Source organism: Acomys russatus, chromosome 21 (genome assembly GCF_903995435.1).
Source record: "Acomys russatus chromosome 21, mAcoRus1.1, whole genome shotgun sequence".
Taxonomy (NCBI): domain Eukaryota; kingdom Metazoa; phylum Chordata; class Mammalia; order Rodentia; family Muridae; genus Acomys; species Acomys russatus.
In genome coordinates this window covers 46,799,594-46,817,797 of record NC_067157.1, presented here as the reverse complement: position 1 = coordinate 46,817,797, position 18,204 = coordinate 46,799,594, and the positions used below count along the sequence as shown (strand labels likewise).

At 42.8% G+C, this 18,204-nt stretch overlaps 1 protein-coding gene across 3 annotated transcripts in view; it reads left to right on the top strand.

The window, feature by feature from the left end:
• Window positions 1-18,204, top strand: part of Syne1 (spectrin repeat containing nuclear envelope protein 1) — a 454,246-nt gene that overhangs the window by 330,700 nt on the left and 105,342 nt on the right. For all 3 annotated transcript variants that reach the window (XM_051164670.1, XM_051164671.1, XM_051164672.1), the window contains 5 exons: window positions 6,264-6,365; window positions 9,970-10,089; window positions 12,495-12,695; window positions 15,535-15,708; window positions 17,763-17,894. In XM_051164670.1, coding sequence (XP_051020627.1) covers window positions 6,264-6,365; window positions 9,970-10,089; window positions 12,495-12,695; window positions 15,535-15,708; window positions 17,763-17,894 — 729 coding nt within the window. The remainder of the gene's footprint in view (window positions 1-6,263; window positions 6,366-9,969; window positions 10,090-12,494; window positions 12,696-15,534; window positions 15,709-17,762; window positions 17,895-18,204) is intronic.

Here is an 18,204-nt window from a genome sequence, read left to right as displayed (position 1 = left end):
ACTCACACGTGGGTACATATATAAAGTGTGTGCATGAGTGTGGAGGACAGAGGCCAACCTTGGGGGAGCCATTCCTCAGGAATCATCCACCTTATATTTCTTTCAACTTTTATTACATTTTTATTTAATGTGCATATACGGGGGCAGGAAGCGTACATGTGCCCTGGCATGAACGTCGAGGCCAGAGGACAACTCAGTGAGAGGTCATTCTCTCCTTTTACCGTGTGAGGCCTGGGCAAGAACCGAAGATCACCACGCTTGGGAGTGAAGCACCTTTGCCCACTGAGCCACCTTTCTGGCCCATCCACATGCCGTTTGGAGCAAGGTCTTTCATGGGACCCCGAGTCCCACAGTTCTTAGGATAGGAGGCTGCCCAGTGAACCCCAGGGGTCTAACCCCCGCCTCCCAGGGGCTGGAGTTACAAGAGTGCATTACTGCAGCTAGCTTTTTACATGGGCTCTAAGGAGCCAACTCGGGTCTCTACAAGCACTTTAGTGTCTGAACTATCTCTCAGCCCATCTTATAAGCATCTTTTAATGGATAACAAAGAGCTGGGGTGTTGCAGAAAACCAGGTGGATTGAACTAAGGAGTTAGAAATCAAGTCTCATGCTTTAGGACTTGGAAGGCTGAGAAAACCAGTCAGACTAAGAGTTGTCTAAAAGTTTAAACTTGACCAATAAAAGTGAAATGATGGTTTATCATAATTTCCAGTTGGCAATAATACAGATTAGTTCTTGTTACCAAAGAATGTGCAGGAGGTGCTGGAATATAGAAAACACCCCAGACCTCACTGCTCGGGGTTTTTGAAATGGCTTCTGGTCCTATTTCTTCTCCCTCTCTCAGAATTACACTGGAAACTGTCACCTTGCTTTCCAATCCTAAGTCTTCAGATTTATTACCTTTTACCGCCACATTAGAATCCCAGGGCCAGCTATGCAATTTTGTGCTTATGAAACCTTTTCTGTCTTGAGCCACTGGGAAAAAATGGAAAAGTCACTGATAAACTTTTACTGTTGATGTCTTTCATGCCTAATAATTAGGATCCTTCTCGAGATATGTAAGTTTCAACGGAAGCTATTTTCAGCAACCATGAGAGAATTTGATGTAATTTTTGATTCGTAGAAAAAGGGACTATGAAGTATTAAATGCTGTACTTACCAAGAAACATGGAATTTTCTATATAAAGAGGCATATTATTAACATTTTCAAGTAATCTGCCGTCTTAAAAATATATGATGAAGGATGGTAAGGCGCCTCAGTGGGTGAAGAAGCTGCCAGTTCTGAAGACCTGAGTTTGAGGCCCTGCACCTACTTGCTGGGAGGACAGAACTGGCTCCCACATGTTGTCCTCTGACCTTGACACATGTACTGTGACACGCAAACATACTATAAATAAATAACATAATAAGTGCATATGTTTATTAAGGCATTTAATTTATTTTATTTTATTTCAGTCCCCAAGTTTTCATATGAATCATTTTTAAATCTCTGTGATATCCTCACTAAGTAAATGTTCTTCAAACAGAATGAAAATTAAGACTTAAGTTCTATAAAGCCAAAACCACATGTTCAAGTTTGTTTTGTTGGCTTTATTTTCTCTCCTTAGTTTTAAAGCTGATCCTACAGGGTGTACTTTGAGTCACCGTGTAGCCCAGGCTCCCTCATCCCAACAGGCATGCGCCTCCATGCCAAGCTTCCAATTCCAGCTTTCTCACTTGCTGCTGTATAATCTTTAGTTGCTTCATTAGTTTGAGCCTCAGTGTCCTCAACTATTAAATCCTACCCATAGCCACTGGTTCATCATCCTGTAAGGCTTCAGTAAGTTATCAGTAGACCATAATACGTAAACCGCCCTCAACAAATTTTATAATTATCAATTTTACTATTTAGTAGCATCAAAAAAGGATAAAGGATCCAAAAGTCGGTGGAAAACGTACATTACTTCTTCAGGCTTATTCAGCACTCAAGAGGCGGGGTGGGATTTAGGAGTGAGAGCACTTCTTCATTACGTGATATTGGAGAGCACTTCTTCATTACGTGATAGATATTGGAGTGGTGGGCAGGAGAGACAAGACTAGCAGACCGACTCAAGATACACTGTGAAAGCCACGGCGTGCACGTGGGGAACGAGAGAAGGGATGCCTGCTAAGAAACTCAAGGCTTGCACATCTGGAGGCCTTGACAGAGCAGGGAGCAGATAGACGGCAGCGCCGCTGACCAGTGAAGCCGACTGTTTGCCTCTAAGTGCTGTGGTTGAGATATAGGCAGCATTAAGCTCTGCATGCAAAGGGTCACGGTAGGCATGTGAGTGTGCGACTCTATGGCACAGGGGAATGGCCGTGGTGGGATTCACACCTCTGCTCGTTAGGTTGATGTTACAGCGAAAGGAGAGAGAAGTTCACCTGGAGTCAGAATAGCAGGTCGATTATCTGTGTGTTAGGTAGTTTTGCATGAATATATACTAACCATGTCTGCAAAGTGAGAAGACCCATTATAGCATGAGAAATTAATTTTCATTACTCTTAAAATTTGTCTTCTATAAAGAAGAATGCCAGATTATTACGGCATTTTAGTCTGTAAGCCACACAAGAGGCTTGCTTAGCTGTCCAGTTGGGAACCCCTCCAAGGCATATTTGCTTTTATCTAGTTGCTTCTACCAAGTTAATGCTTATGGCAGCTTTGAATTTGGTAATTATAACCAGTGACAGTAAACTGTGAACTAAGCATGACTTCTTTGGAGTTTGGTTTGTTGTAGAGGATCACGGAAATAACATGTAATCACAAAATTCTCTTTAAACCGTGTCCTCTGTTTTTCTTCGGCCAAGAAGTTTCTACTTGTTGGTGGCCAGCTTTTGAGCAGAAAGTGACAATTCAAATGTTCACGATCCAGTTTAACTGAGAGAAAGAACCTCAATTCATAGTCACGGACCATCTTCCTTTGCTTGCACAGAGCATCGGTTGTGTTCTCGGTACTTCTTAGCCTCGGGCATGGCATGCCTTTGCTTCCCGCATCATCTGTAAAAACTACCTTTTGCCACACTTGTCAACATTGCTCTAGAATTCCCCCCGCCCACCCCCGCAACAAGACTGCCTGAAAAGACGTCCAGATGCTCTGTACATCATTTTGAGTATTATGTGCATAGATTTGCAATAAAATTATCTGTTACTATTCTGGTTTTACCCATACATTTAACCCCAAATACATTTCAGTATTTTTCAAAACTACCAAATATTTTTAAGTGACTTTTAAAAGTGAGAAACTAAGGGATTCTTTTATAATGATGAGTCAGCATTATGGATTTTAAGGCTTTGAAATCCCTATGAATTTGTTTTTCAAGTGGCTCACACCCTCATTTTAATCCCTGATTGAAAAAATAAATTGTAATACTTGCTATATCTATTAAACACTGATTCCTTTGCTCCACCACAAGTACAACAACAACAGTGATAACAATAATAATATTAACTTGTTGAATTCTTTGGATTTTATTCGTTCTTGTTTTTTTTTTTTTATTATTCTTAAGAAAATAACAAGCATAAAACCGTTACCACCATCCAGCAATTTTTGCCCAGTGATTTTTCACATGAACCACAGTACTGTTCTCTTCCCGAGTCTCTCCTAATAGTTGCCAAGGCTTGTAGACGTAAGAGCTGTTTTTCTGGTATCCTTAATAGAATACAGGGGACGTAGCCTCTTAAAAAGACAAAGAGGGTATAAAGGGAATGTACACATGGCATTCATATGCTGTGTTAGGTTATTTCTACTCATCTATCCCTCAGATGACGTGAACTGGCAACTGTAGGTGTGTGTGGAGAGCTATGGGCCTGGCATTATGATGTCTGCATACATTCATTTTTAAGAACATTTTCAATTTATTTGTATGAGTGTTTTACCTGCATGCATGTATATATATATATGTGTATGTATATATGAAACATTCATGTATAGTGAGTTCCCTAAGAGGCCAAAAGAGGCCACTGGATTCCCTGTAACTGGTGTTAGAGACAGTTGTGAGAGACCACGTGGCTCCTAGGAATCAAACTTGGGTCCTCTGCAAGAGCAGCAAGCAAACACTCTTAACTTCTAAGCCATCTCTCCAGCCCCTACGTACATCCCTTTCCCCCCAATTTAAACAAATCAACATTCTATTTCCTTTTATCAAAAATAGATTTTTTTCCCTCACAGAATATATCCTTATTTCCCATTTCTCCTTCCTTTACTTCCCTCAGCTCCTCCCACCTCACCTTGCATCCAGGTCTACCTCCTTTCTGCCCTCATCAGAAAACAAACAGGCTTCTATGGGAATATATAAATTGGGATATATATACATATACATATATATATAATATGTGCATATATATCCTATAATATAGTATAAGACATAAAACAAAAGTTAACATATCAGAATTGGACAGAACAAACAGAAAGAAAAGAAGCACAAGAGAAAACACAAGAAACAGACACACTTGTTTGCATAGTTAGGAATCCTACAAAGGCTCTATAGTGTAAAAAGCGAAAGGAAATATACATATATACATATATAAGGTAACTTTTGAAAAATCCCAGATACAACATTATGATACAAGGAACCTCCACTTAAAAGATGTTGTTGTGTTTAGTTTCTGTTGGCCATCTGCTGCTGGGCATGCAGCCTACCCTTAAGAGTAGTTTGTTTCCCCAGTGAGACTCCCTTGGAGGAAACTAAATTTTCATATTCTTTATTGGGGAATATGCTCTCATGGTCTATGACCAGTTCCTCACTGAGGAGGATGCCGTGACTACACTTCAGCCTGTGATGAACACTTAGTCTTACATCCCTGTTTGTTATTCATGAGAGATAGAACCAGGTCTGGTGGCTCATGCCTTTGGTCTCAGTTCTCTCCAGTCTGAGGTGAAAGGATTGCAAATTGAGAGCAGCCTGGGCAACTTAGCAAGACTGAGTCTGTAAAGAAAATTGAAACAGAGAGAGCTGATGTGGTACCTCAGTGGGAGATCATATCCCTAGCGTGTGAGAAGCTCTGGGCTCAAGCCTGAGTGACACAAAGCAAGAGGAGCAACAAAAACAAAACTAAAGATATAAAGGAAAGAAAAGAAAAAGACTTTATTAGCATGTATTTCTGGGAACATATCAGCATTTTCATAATTAAATTATTGTTCCAGTATACGGTGCCCTTTGAAATGAGTAAGAATTTGGGTGTCTCTCTCTCTCCTTTGTATATGTCTCACTCAATATAAATATATGTTGGACAGTTGGAGGAATCATGTTTATGAACCAAAGACTTGGCTGAGAATTTTTTGTAAAGTCATTTCCTGTATCTTTGGTGTACATAAACAGCATTAATTTCCATACTTCCTAAAAAGCCAAAAATACAAGCCGGAGAGATGGCTCAGCAGTTAAGAACACTTGCTACTCTTCAGAGGACTGGGGTTGCTAAGCTCTCATTGCTTCCTGTTGCTCCTGTTCCAGGGTATCTGACGCCCTCTTCTGGCCTTTCTGGATACCCCCACTCATATGCTCATATACATACACATAAATAAAAAATAAATCTTAAACATTTTAAAATTAAATATAGATGTTCAGAGCCCAAGGAGGAAAGTTGTTAAGATAAAGTGTCTGGAAGGGCATGCACAGGTTACATACAACACTTTGTGGTTTTATATAAAGGACATGAGTGTCCCTGGAGTTTCATGTCTGTAGAGGGTCCCAGAAGAAATTCCCAAAGTGTTGTGTAATGCTGCGTTCCTGTGAAATGTCAACAAATGCCTACTTACCCCAGGGGGAAATCAATGATAGACCAATGTAAGGATGCCACCAAAGTCCAATTTGGTGAATCAGTGAGTTTTCTTGGCGTTCTTAGAGGAATGTGGGAGAAGGGCTACTTTACCTGCAGAAGAGGGCATCAGATCCCATTACAGATGATTGTGAACCACCATACGGTTGCTGGGAATTAAACTCAGGACCTCTGGAAGAACAGGCAGCACTCTTAACCACTGAGCCCTCTCTCCAGCCCTTACTGTGCTTTCTTATAGAGTGAAGTCTTTCACCTCTTCTTAGAAGATGTTGTTTTTTCACCATCCTTTTAACATCCTGTGTCTTAACCAGTTTCCCCCAAGTTGGAAGGCTTTAATCTTGGAGGAAACTGCTATAGAGTGCTCAGCGACAGCTCGGGTGTGCATCTGTGTATCATCTCTATGAACCTGTATGGTATTGTAACCATTTCCTTGTTTCACACATTGTCTTCCCATTGCTTTTTTCCTCAGAATGACATGAAGGTGCTGTTCACATCATTAGCTGACAACAAGTACATCGTTCTGCAGAAGCTGGCAAATGTGTTCGAGCAGCCCATTGTAGAACAGATCCAGGTATGTACAGCTGTCCCGGATACAGGTGTGTACAGCTGTCCCAGATACAGGTGTGTACAGCTGTCCTGGATACAGGTGTGTACAGCTGTCCCGGATACAGGTGTGTACAGCTGTCCCGGATACAGGTGTGTACAGCTGTCCCGGATACAGGTGTGTACAGCTGTCCCGGATACAGGTGTGTACAGCTGTCCCGGATACAGGTGTGTACAGCTGTCCCGGATACAGGTGTGTACAACTGTCCCGGATACAGGTGTGTACAGCTGTCCCGGATACAGGTGTGTACAGCTGTCCCGGATACAGGTGTGTACAGCTGTCCCGGATACAGGTGTGTACAGCTGTCCCGGATACAGGTGTGTACAACTGTCCCGGATACAGGTGTGTACAGCTGTCCCGGATACAGGTGTGTACAGCTGTCCCGGATACAGGTGTGTACAGCTGTCCCGGATACAGGTGTGTACAGCTGTCCCGGATACAGGTGTGTACAACTGTCCCGGATACAGGTGTGTACAGCTGTCCCGGATACAGGTGTGTACAGCTGTCCCGGATACAGGTGTGTACAACTGTCCCGGATACAAGTGTGTATGAGTTATGTCCGAGAATAGCAGATGTATAGATAGCTGCTTTACTGTGGGATGTCACGTGTTCTTTGACTGATGAATGCCACAGGGCAGCACTTTTTTTTTCTAAGACAGGGTTTCTCTGTGTAGCCTTGGCTGTCCTAGACTCGCTTTACAGACCAGGCTGGCCTTGAACTCACAGAGATCTGCCTGCTTCTGCCTCCCTGAGTGCTGGCATTATATCTGTGTGCCACCACGCCCAGCAGCAAAAGCACTTTTTTATTTATTGTTTATTTTGGGTTTCGACACTGGGTTTGAACGAAGTGCCCGATGTTACTGACTTGGTCACTTCTACGCACAACTATGGAACGTGAGGTCAGTAGTGACATCAGTGACAGCTGCTGATCTGAAAGAATATGCTAGCCCAAAATGAGATCAAACATGAACCGCGTGATATAGGAAATAAAGAGGGCAATCTTGGGTGTGGGTCCTCACTGCCACCTTATTTGAAGCATGTTCTTCTGGCGTTCACTGCTGAGCATACAGACTAGCTGGTCTGTGAGCTTCCAGGGCTTCCCCTGTCTCCAGCTCCCATCCCATTGTCGGAGTCCTTGGTTACAGGTGCCTGCTGTCATGTCTGGCTTTATGTGGTTTCTAGGGATCTGAACTAGGGTTACCAGTTTTGCTGGTAGATGTCTTTATTCACTGTGTCACCTCTTCAGTCCCTAAAAATGTTCCTTTTTTTTTTTTTTTTTTTTTTAGACATGGTTTCTCTGTAGCCTTGGCTGTCCTAGACTTGTTTTGTAGACCATGCTGGCCTTGAACTCACAGTGATCTGCCTACCTCTGCTTCCTGAGTGTTGGGATTAAAGGCGGGCGCCACCACGCCCAGCTCCCTGAAAATGTTCTTATTCAATGTGCCTACTTTATTGTTGGTTCTTTATGGAACTCCAGGTCAGAAATACATTTCTTTTAGTTGTAGATTCCTGTTTCCAATGTTGACTTGAGAAATCTAAAAATCCTTCTAATTCCCAAAGGTCCCAGGCTTTTGAAATATCACAATTGCATGCCTTGGGGAGGGCTTATTTTTAGCTCCTGTACTGGGAACTCAACAGGCTCTTCTGGCTGGTTTTCTATCTTTCCGTTTTGAATTTTTTTTCAAATGGTTAACTTAATTCTTTTCATCTTCCACCCTTTGTGAAACTCCTCTTAATGAGATATTATACTGCATATCTTTTCCACTGCTCTCATTTTTTTCAAGAGACCTTTTTCTTCCTGTTTCTTTTGGCAATACCCTTCCCTTTCCTTTAAACAAATGCATTTTAAAAAATATACCTGTATAAACTCACAGTTTTGCAGTTGTACTTTATTTTTTCTCCACATCATCTGTTTCCCCTAGGTCCCTTTATTTCTTCTCTGCCATCATCTGTTGCATTCTCTTGGTCACAGGGTCATCTTCTGTTGTCTGTTCACATTAAACAGCTGAGGGGGAACCTGAAGTAAGGACGAAACAATTTTGGGGAGATGCTGGTTCTTCAGGCCGTTTGTTGGATAACCTTTCTGTTCAAGGTTTCAGCAGCATCATCAGTTAGTCTTGTGAATCTTATCCTCTGGACAGTATAGGAGTGAACACAGCCCTTCCCAAAGCAAAGCAGACTTAGGGGCCCTGTCGTCAGTGCTTTGTCATCTCCACACTCTACTTTCTTTTCTTCTTTCTTTCCTTCCTCCCATGCCCCTCCTTCCTTCCCTTGCTCCCTCCCCAGGGTATTGCTGGAGAGGTGAGCTGCCCCCCAGGCTTATAGGTATGAGCCACCACTTCCATCTCTCCTCCTTTTAATCCAACACTAAACTTCCCGCCACATCTGTCATCCTTCAGTCTAGAAAGCACATTTCCATCTCCAGTAACAAACGTTGAGAAGGAAAGGGCTGTGTGGCATGAAGCAGGGATGGGCATCTTACTCCCTTGGCAGCTTTTCATCAGTTCTCTGTCTCTGTCCTCTGTGTTACCTAGACTCCTGATGCTCTCAATTTAGTGGCATGATTCCTCCTGTAGCTTAGGATTTAGCTTTCTCAGTCTTAGTAAAGTTTCATGTGTATTTCTGAATCCTAACTTTGAAAATTTGTTGGTCTTTTCATCTTCCCTGTTTTCCTCATCCCAGCAGATTTGTGGAAGAAAGCACTACAAAAATAAGCTAACAAAATATTTGCTATTGTTGCAGAGAGGTTTCAGGATAGAAAAGAGTGGACACATGTTTTATCGGCCATCTGGAGTGCAGACTCCTGCCATTATCAAGGGCAGCTGGGTTCTTCCAAAAACCTGCTTAGACCAGGGTCCGTTGCTCTGGAATTCCCTCCTCCACTCCTCCATCAGAGATGAGCTGTGTCACAGATTTTAGTGTCTAATTATATTTAGATTTGTTTTGTTTTCTGCTGGCATCCTGACAGGACTGTCAGCTCCTTCAAGTCTAGAGCAAGGTCTTCTCTTCTTACCGACCTCACACGGCAGACAATGCTCAGCCACTTTAATCCCTGTTAACTAACTGACTTTTCCACTTTACAGTGAGGAACAACCAGCCCTTGTCTAGGCTTTCTGCCCCATACTTTCCTGTTGCCACACTGGAACAGTCTCCAGTAATGTCCCATTGCATGTCAGGATGCTCCATGGCCCCCTAGACATCTCAGAGACGTACCTTATTCACGGTCTGCCCTACATGCTGCTTCTTATATAGAGCAGTTTTCTACACAGCCCCTTGTTTCAGAGCACCGTTCTTCTCCCAGCTCTCCACCCTCGTTCTGCCCTTCCTCCTTGCCTAAGAAAGATAATATAATGTAATATAATATAATATAATATAATATAATATAATATAATATAAGTACATCTTTTTTTCCAGTAGTCTGTGGTGATTTATTTTAATTTAGTCTCTTCTTATATATTTAAAATTATTTGGGGGGAGGTGGGGAGAAGTAGAATAGAAAGTCGAACACTCACCTCCTGTGGAGCAGGGTTGTTTCTCAGAGTCTAAACTAGATGCTGTAAACCTTACCCAGGCCATCCAGCAGGCTGAGGAAGGACTGAGGGAGCTTGACGGCGGGATCTCTGAGCTGAAGCGGCGTGGAGACAAGCTGCAGGTGGAGCAGCCCGCGCTGCAAGAACTCTCCAAGCTCCAGGTACCATCTGCTGTGACGCCACTCAGCCTCAGTGGCCCACCCTAACTTAAAATCAAGAAAACGTTTCCACTATTGTCTTGGAAATTCGCTTAAACAGAAGCCATGCCATTTAGGTCTTGACTTTTATGTACCAGCAACAATTTTTTTTTTCTGAACCTTTGGCCGTTTTTCATATAATAGAATGATTTATACCTCAGCCTGCTAACATTCACATTTTTTTTCTGACATGTGTTCTTATGATGATGCCCAAACACCATACTATTGGTCAATGGTAGCATATGTTTATTTCTGCTCTTAAAAAAAGAATTATCATCATTGCCCCTACCTTGTAAAATTAAAAATGAGAGGATTTTTATCCAATACTGTAATATATTCCTAGGAATGATTTAAGGGAGTAAATACTCAAGGTGAGACTTTTTAGAAGGTGGTTTCCAAAATGGGAGTTTACCTGGCACACATGGTTGAATGTAATACAAGTGTTCAATTCCAGAACAGCAACAAAACGTAGAAAATTGGGAAACTCATGCATATTTTTCATTAGCTTTCAGGGTCCATAGAAGAGAGGGGGGGGAGAGGGAGGGAGAGAGGGAGGAAAAAGAAAGATAGAAGCCATTTAACATTAATTCTGACAGGCAGAATTAGGATAGGAGAAAGGCAAAACTGAAATACCTTCCCAAACAAGGGAAGTTTAACACATTATAGAAAGCAAGCTGTATTTTTACAATATGTGTAGTTGGGTGCAGACATACACAGTGTGTTAGTTTTTGTCTCTGAGAACCACCGCAGAGCACTTGGGGATGGTGGTGACTCGAACACAAAGCCTCAAGTCCTTCCTTCTGATGGGAAAGCGAACGGCTCTTAGAAACAGGAAGTCACTCTCAGTTTGACTGTCTCAGGTCTTTGGCTAACATTTTGAAATATCACAGGACAAACCTCCTTTAACCTGCTTGCCCTTCTTTTTACATCCTTTTCCCCAGTGCTTCGGCGTCAGGCATAAGAGTCCAACGTCATAGCCGTAAATAAGCATTGAAGTTGAACTTTTCCAGATTGGATAGTTTTGGCTGCCCCACCTCAGTACCATGCTGTAATCAGGTCCATATGCCTCCAAGAAATTTTTTCTGGTGTCTCACCATCTCCTAAAATGTCTTTCCAGATTAAACAGTTGTTTCCTTCACCACGTTTGGCAGAACCGTTGCCTTTTTAAGTTTGAAGGTTTTGCTGCTCACTTTTAAGTTGCTTCCTTTTTTGTTTTTGGCTCTTCGTTTGAAAGGCAGTCCAAGATGTGGTACTGTTCAGTAGACAGAAAGCTACTCATTCATTTACTGTAAGATTAATAAATGCCAAGATCATGACTGACCCATAAGAATCAGTCTTTCTATGACATCTCTCTTCACATTGGGGACATTTTCATTCAGCATCTTAACCCCACATCCCATCACGGATGATCAACAGCCCGAGAAGACAGGAAGTTTCCTCATAAGTCATTTCTAGGAAATACTTTGTTTTTGGATTGCTTGGAAGCTCTTTAAATTTATTTGTTTTACATTTTATGTGTATGGGAGTTTGGGTTACGTCTGTGACTGTGCACCACGTGTGTGCCTGGTACCACAGAAGCCAGAAGAGGCTGTTGGATCTCCCCAGACTGGAGGCACAGTTGGTTGTGAGCCAGCGTGTGGGTGTTGAGTCCTCTGGTAGAGCAGCCAGTGCTGTTAGCCCTTGCTCCTCCCTTAGAATCGTGAAAGATTAAGCCTTGTGTATCTGCCGCTGATCAAACCCAGGGTCTTGTGCATGCTAGGCTAGTGAGTCACACTCTCAGCCCTATATTTTTACTTCTTAATAAATATAAGTTGTATCTTAATATTTGGCATAAGTCTCAAATTTTACTTTTCTCCAAATGGTTCTTTCCACATTATATTATCTACTTGTTTTACCCTTCACCCTGGTCACCCCATCCTTGAGTCTTTGTGAATTTAACTTATTTTCTTCAGTTCTCCGTCTACGATTTATGATTCCTTCATTAAGTGAAATACCAAGTTTAAAACAAAAAGGAGTATGTAATATTGTCAAGCAAGATTAACAAAAGAACTTGAATCACCCAAGGATCAAACCCCAGGAAAGCTACAGTCTAACGCATACGTATTAAAGACACAGAGAGAGATGTCCAGAGTGTGTGTGTGTGTGTGTGTGTGTGTGTGTGTGTGTGTGTGTGTGTGTCTTTCTCTCTCTTTCTCTCTGAGAGTTTTCTAGTGAGAGTCATAAGAAAGACAGGCAGCCTGCTTCTGTGCAGAGAATCCTTGGAGGATATATTTGTGGAAAGATGTGTACTTGGTGGGATATTGGGCAGGTGATGGGCTCAGTACTTCAGCTTTGTGACTGAGACTAGTGCTGTTTCCTCTGCTTCTCAGGACATGTATGACGAGCTGTTGGTGACCATCAGCTCCCGGAGGATCGGCCTCAACCAGAACCTCGCACTCAAGAGTCAGTATGATAAGGCTTTGCAAGACCTGGTAGACCTGCTGGACACTGGGCAAGAGAAGATGGCAGGGGGCGAGAAAGTCATTGTGTCCTCCAAAGAGGAAATCCAGCAGCTGCTTGACAAGCACAAGGTGAGAAGAAAGCAGGGAAATGAAGCTGAAATAGCATATTCTCAAACCCCTATGTAGCTGGGTTTGGTATCTCAAGCCTAATATGCTTGGGTTTTATGAGTTGTATTTGTATAATTACTCTTCTAAGTGTTCTATAAATAATTGTTCAAAATCTCTAGCTTCTGGAGTAAAGAGAAATGGTAAAGGGCATAGTTTTATAATTTTCAATTACAAAAAGTAATTTCATTAGCAATTTTACTTATCAGTTCCCTATGAATATTAACCCAACTATCTCCGTACATACACTATAGCCAAGGAGAAACTCAAAGCCTTTCTTTAGAGGGACCCAGATTCATTGAAAAAACAATACACAACAGGGTCTCATGTAGCCCAAGCTGGCCTCAAACTCACTGTATAGCTGGGGATGACTTTGAACCTCTGATTCTCCTCCCTTCACCATCTGACATCCAGAATTAAAGGCATATGCAGCTAAGCTTAAGTTTATGTGGTCCTGGGAATAGAACCCAGGAATATGAGTGTGTGAGAAGTAAAGACTCCACGAACTCATCGCCTTCCTAGCTTCATTCTTAACTCTATTTCCCACTGTGCATCTTTTAGGGCCCATTGTCCACCTAGCCCCTGGTGCTCTTTCCACCCTTTGTTGTCCTGGCACAGGCTCCTCCCTCGAGTCTGGGAACGCAGGGCCGCCCACTCAGCTTTGGGAGTAGGGTGGTATCTGTTACTTGCACCATTCAGTTTTCCTGGACATTGAGCACATTCTCCTGTAGCTATTGTTGGCCTCAGATGTTTTCCCGGACATGACGAGAATGTTTACCATCTAGTCAGATTTGGGAACCCCGAGATTGCTTCATCAGTGTGTTCCCAGACGAAGCTCAGGCTCAATACTCCTCAGTGAATAAATATATGCATAACACACACACACACACACACACACACACACACGCCTCTAACATAACACAGTTTTAGCAATGACTATGCAGTTTACCAGGCCACAAAGTCAGCCTCCCAGGCTATGGGAGTTCCCAGAAGGAAAGCAAAACAATCTCAGTGACTTTGAGATGCTCACCATTGTGCTGTTATGTAGCTCTTCGGTGGGCTATTATGGGAGAATTGTTGGGGCAGGGGGTCCAGATTTTTTTTTCTAATTTTTTTTCCCAGAAGTTTTCTGTCCAATAAGTTTTGTGATTTATTAAAACCTTATCATTTGGCTATGAAAACATTGCTTTAAAGTTCACAGCTGTTTTTTCTCAAGTCTGACCATAGCAATAAAAGATCACTCTGAGTTATCCCAGAAGGGAAAGCAGGGATCAAAGAGCAATAGAGGAATAGTCAGGGAATAGTTCTAGAAGAGTAGGCTGCAGCTGCCACTGCGACTGCACCAAGGGACCCTTTGGCCGTGGGAAATGCTGCCAAGGCTGGAGTGGGAGGTAGGCTTGTGTGGAAAGCAAGCTTGACTCTAAATGCACATTGAGTCTGATAGGTCTTTTCCAACCATTATAGTTGATTATTTTTATCAACTAGTGATTGGTTAAAAATAATGACTCTAAGCTGGGCTCGAAGTCACAGGCTTGCATGGCAGTCCCAGCTACGTGGGAGGTGGGAGCAGGAACAGTTTTAAGTTCAAGGCCTACCTAGGCTAAAGAGCAAGTTCAGCAGGAGTGAATACATGAGGTCTTAATCTCAGAATAAACAATGAAACAGCATAGGCTGCTGGCATAGCTCAGGGGTGTAGTGGTTGCCTACTGTTCCTGGGCCCCGGTTTACATTCCTAGCCCAAGCAACCAGTTATGATGATGATGATGGTGATGAACCTGTCCTCTGCTGGCCAGTCCGTGCTCTGTGGGAGACCTCTGTGGAGTTGGTAGGGAGCAAAGAGACAGCCATGTGATAGGAATTAAACACCTCCACTCTGTTCTGTTTAACTGGGTGGCCTTATGCCAGCCACATAGACCACGTGGCTTTATGGGGTCATCTGTAAAGTGAGAGATAGAAGTATTTCAAAGAACTTCAGAGTTGTCGTAAGGATGACTTAAGTTGGGTAGAGTTTACGGAGGCCCCAGAACTCAGTGTCAGGGGTTATTATCAATTCCTAGTCCTTCAGTTTTATCCGTGGTCTGGGCATAGGAAATGGGCAGAATAGGGCTCATATCCTTGTTCTAGGATCTGTTATATAAAAAGCAGTAATTCAAAAATATAAGTTTATACAGTGGTTACAGTTCTGCTACAAAGTAAAATACAAGAGAAATTTAAAATATCAGTTAAAAAATTATTATATGCATAACCGTGCTGGTAATATGTCATACGCAAAGTAAATAAATAGCCTGTGTGTTGAAAGAGTAGATCTTAAGCCCAACCACGGAAGGAGAGACACTGATGTGTCAGAAGAGAACATCTTGAGAAAAATACAGTACAAAGAGCTGAAGACGAGGGTGAGGGGAGTAGTGTAGCTAAGGGACACAGGAGGCCAGTGCTGTGGCAGGGATGGTCGGTCAGTGACAGTGCTAATGACATCACGGTCCCTGAGCATAGAGTCATGCAGTCACAGATGAAGGGCTTTATTTTGGAGGCTTCTGTTTACAGCACAGTGATGCTGCGGTTGCACCTGAGCTGGGTCAAGAGGGAAGGCCAGCGAGGAGCTCAGAGCCCATCTCTATAGGAATCCCCTGTAGGAAGCACAGAGTGCCTGAGGCACAGTGGGGGTTCAGCTGAGAAGCAAGTGGAATTACGTGCCCTTTGGTTAACGGCGGTCTATCAGCTTCCATGGTTGAAACAACAGTTCTTACCCAGGGCTGATGTCTGAGTGAGCTGCTGACCTCCTTCTGCCTGACAAAACTTGCAGGAATACTTCCAGGGTCTGGAATCTCATATGATTTTGACTGAAATACTCTTCAGGAAGATCATTGGCTTTGTGGCTGTGAAGGAAAGCCAGTTCCACACGGACCGCATGGCTCAGGCATCCGCCGTGCTGAAGCAGGCTCACAAGAGAGGCGTAGAGCTTGAGTACATCCTGGAGGTGAGACCGTCCATCGGGCATCTTTCTGACTGCAACATGGAGCTGACCAGGCACCCTCATTCAGGGTTATTTTTTCCTTGAGTGGTTATGTTCCCTTTACACTTGCTATGTGATACATCTATAACGTGAGTCAGCTGGATGAATCCCAACCTTAGAGTGTGTGTGAAGAAGCCTGTGGGCTTGGGCTGCCAACCAAAAACCTAATTAGGAGCATGAAACATAGAAAATGTAATATCCCTGGCTCTGTCCCCAATGTAGTTGTTCTTGTGATAAGACCTGTCACTAGAATCTAGAAGCCAGAAGACAGCCATCTGGGTACAAATCTTTATAGTCTGGATGAAAAAAGAAAAAGGAAAAAAAAAAGCATTCATTTGTTGTAAAATAGCAACCCTAGTTAAGAAGACCACTTAGTATTCTTATAGAGGATGTGAGTTTGGTTCCCAGTAACCAAGTCAGGAAGCTTACAAAGGCCCACAAAAGTCCTCTGTGAGCACCTGCAGTCATGTGACTGTATTCATGCATCTACATATCATTTGCATAAATATACATGTCATTAAAACTTACATAACTTTTCTGTGGGCACCTGCACCCATGTGAATGCATGCATATGCGTCATTAAAATTTTGAAGTGCAGCCAGGCGTGGTGGCACAGGCCTTTAATCCCAGCACTTGAGAGGCAGAGGCAGGCGGATCGCTGTGAGTTCGAGGCCAGCCTGGTCTACAAGGCGAGTCCAGGACAGCCAAGGCTACACAGAGAAATCCTGTCTTGGAAAACCAAAAAATAAATAAATAAAAAGCAAATCAGCAACAGCTCAGAAACTCTGAACTGAAATAACAAAATGCAGATTCAGGTCATGGCTGCCATATGCACTGTTCTTAGTCCCAGATAGGAACTCCTTGCTCTGCCTGAGGACTTCCGCTTCCTCCTTCTGTCACTAGCATTTGCTTACTCATCCTAGTGAAGGTATCAAGTATTTATTTATTCAGCATTTATCAAGTTGCCACCAGATTCCCAAGCAAGGGAAACACAAATATGTTCCCAGAACTGTCCTCAGTGATACTGAGGTCCAGTGGGACAATCAGAACAGAGGAGAATGTCTCTACAAGGAAGCAAACAGCCTATTATATACCAGATCTTAGAAAGCATCAGAAAAGGGGATGCTGTTTATTAACAGGGCCCTGATTCTAGCCCCTGTGCCAAATGTAGCCTGTGTTTTGTAAAGGCTATTCGGACATAATAGTTTTATTGGTTTGTTTGTTAATCTACAGCTGCCTTTATCCAGTGGGCAGACAGCACTGGTTGCAGTAGATATTAAATAATCCACAAAGCTAAAAATATTTACTACGTGGTCTATTGTGGAAAGAGTTTGCAAGCCAGTGTTTTAGATTCAGAGAGTCTTGGATCAACTCTTAACTTCATTACAAACTAAGTACTCTCTGTAGGCTAAGTGTGAGCCACAGAACCTGGGGTGGATTGTGGGTAGACCAGTCCCTTCCTTTGGTTAATAATTAGATCAGTTGCCCTAAACTGGCCCACTTCTCTTAATCTTCCCATTTCTCTTAAATATTTTAGGAGTCATGTTTGTCTCCCTTCCCCCTCTTTTTGAACATTTATTGAGAATTTAATACATGAGAACTGCACATACATCATTTTACCCCCCACCTTCTCCCTTGCCCCCCAACTCTTAATTTCATGACTTCTTTGTATTCACACGCATGCATACACACACGCGTACACACACACACACACACTCACACGCGCGCAGTGCACACTTTTAAGGGCCACCATGGCATCACTTGCTTTAGAGCCATCATTTGTTTGCCAAAACCAACAGCCAATGAAACATTCCCGACACTGAAGCAGAACCTGGCAAGTACAAATTTTGCACACAGGCAAGAACGCTACATTTTTTTGTATACTGGTTGCTTGGTTTTGCTTTGTTTTGTTTTTCTGAGACCCATTGATGCTAACAGCCCCGGCTGTCCTTGAACTTGTGTCCTTCTTGCGATCCTCCCTAGTGCTGGGATTATGGCAATTTCTATTGTTTCTGTAGATGTGGTCCCATCTGGATGAGAATCGCCAGGAGCTCGGCAGACAGCTGGAGGCGGTGGAAAACAGCATCCCAAGTGTGGGCCTGGTCGAGGAGAGCGAGGACAGGCTTATGGAAAGGACAAGTCTCTACCAGGTCTGGCTCCCAAGGGACTCTTAGCGCTAGGAATGACATTTCCTTCAGAAACTGGACAATAATTTTAAACAGAATTTAAACAAGCTTGTGATAAACCTAAGTAAATCTTTTACTTTTCTTTAAAATTGCTGAGATTCATGGATGTACACAGAGTGTGTTTGTATTATTTTTAGTGTATATGTTTTTAATATTATTTGATGGTTTCATATATTATACAATGAATTTTAACCTCACCCCTTACGTTCCAACAAGCCTCCTCCTACTTTCATGCCTTGTGTGTGTGTGGAGGGGGTATTGCCCATTGGGTTTA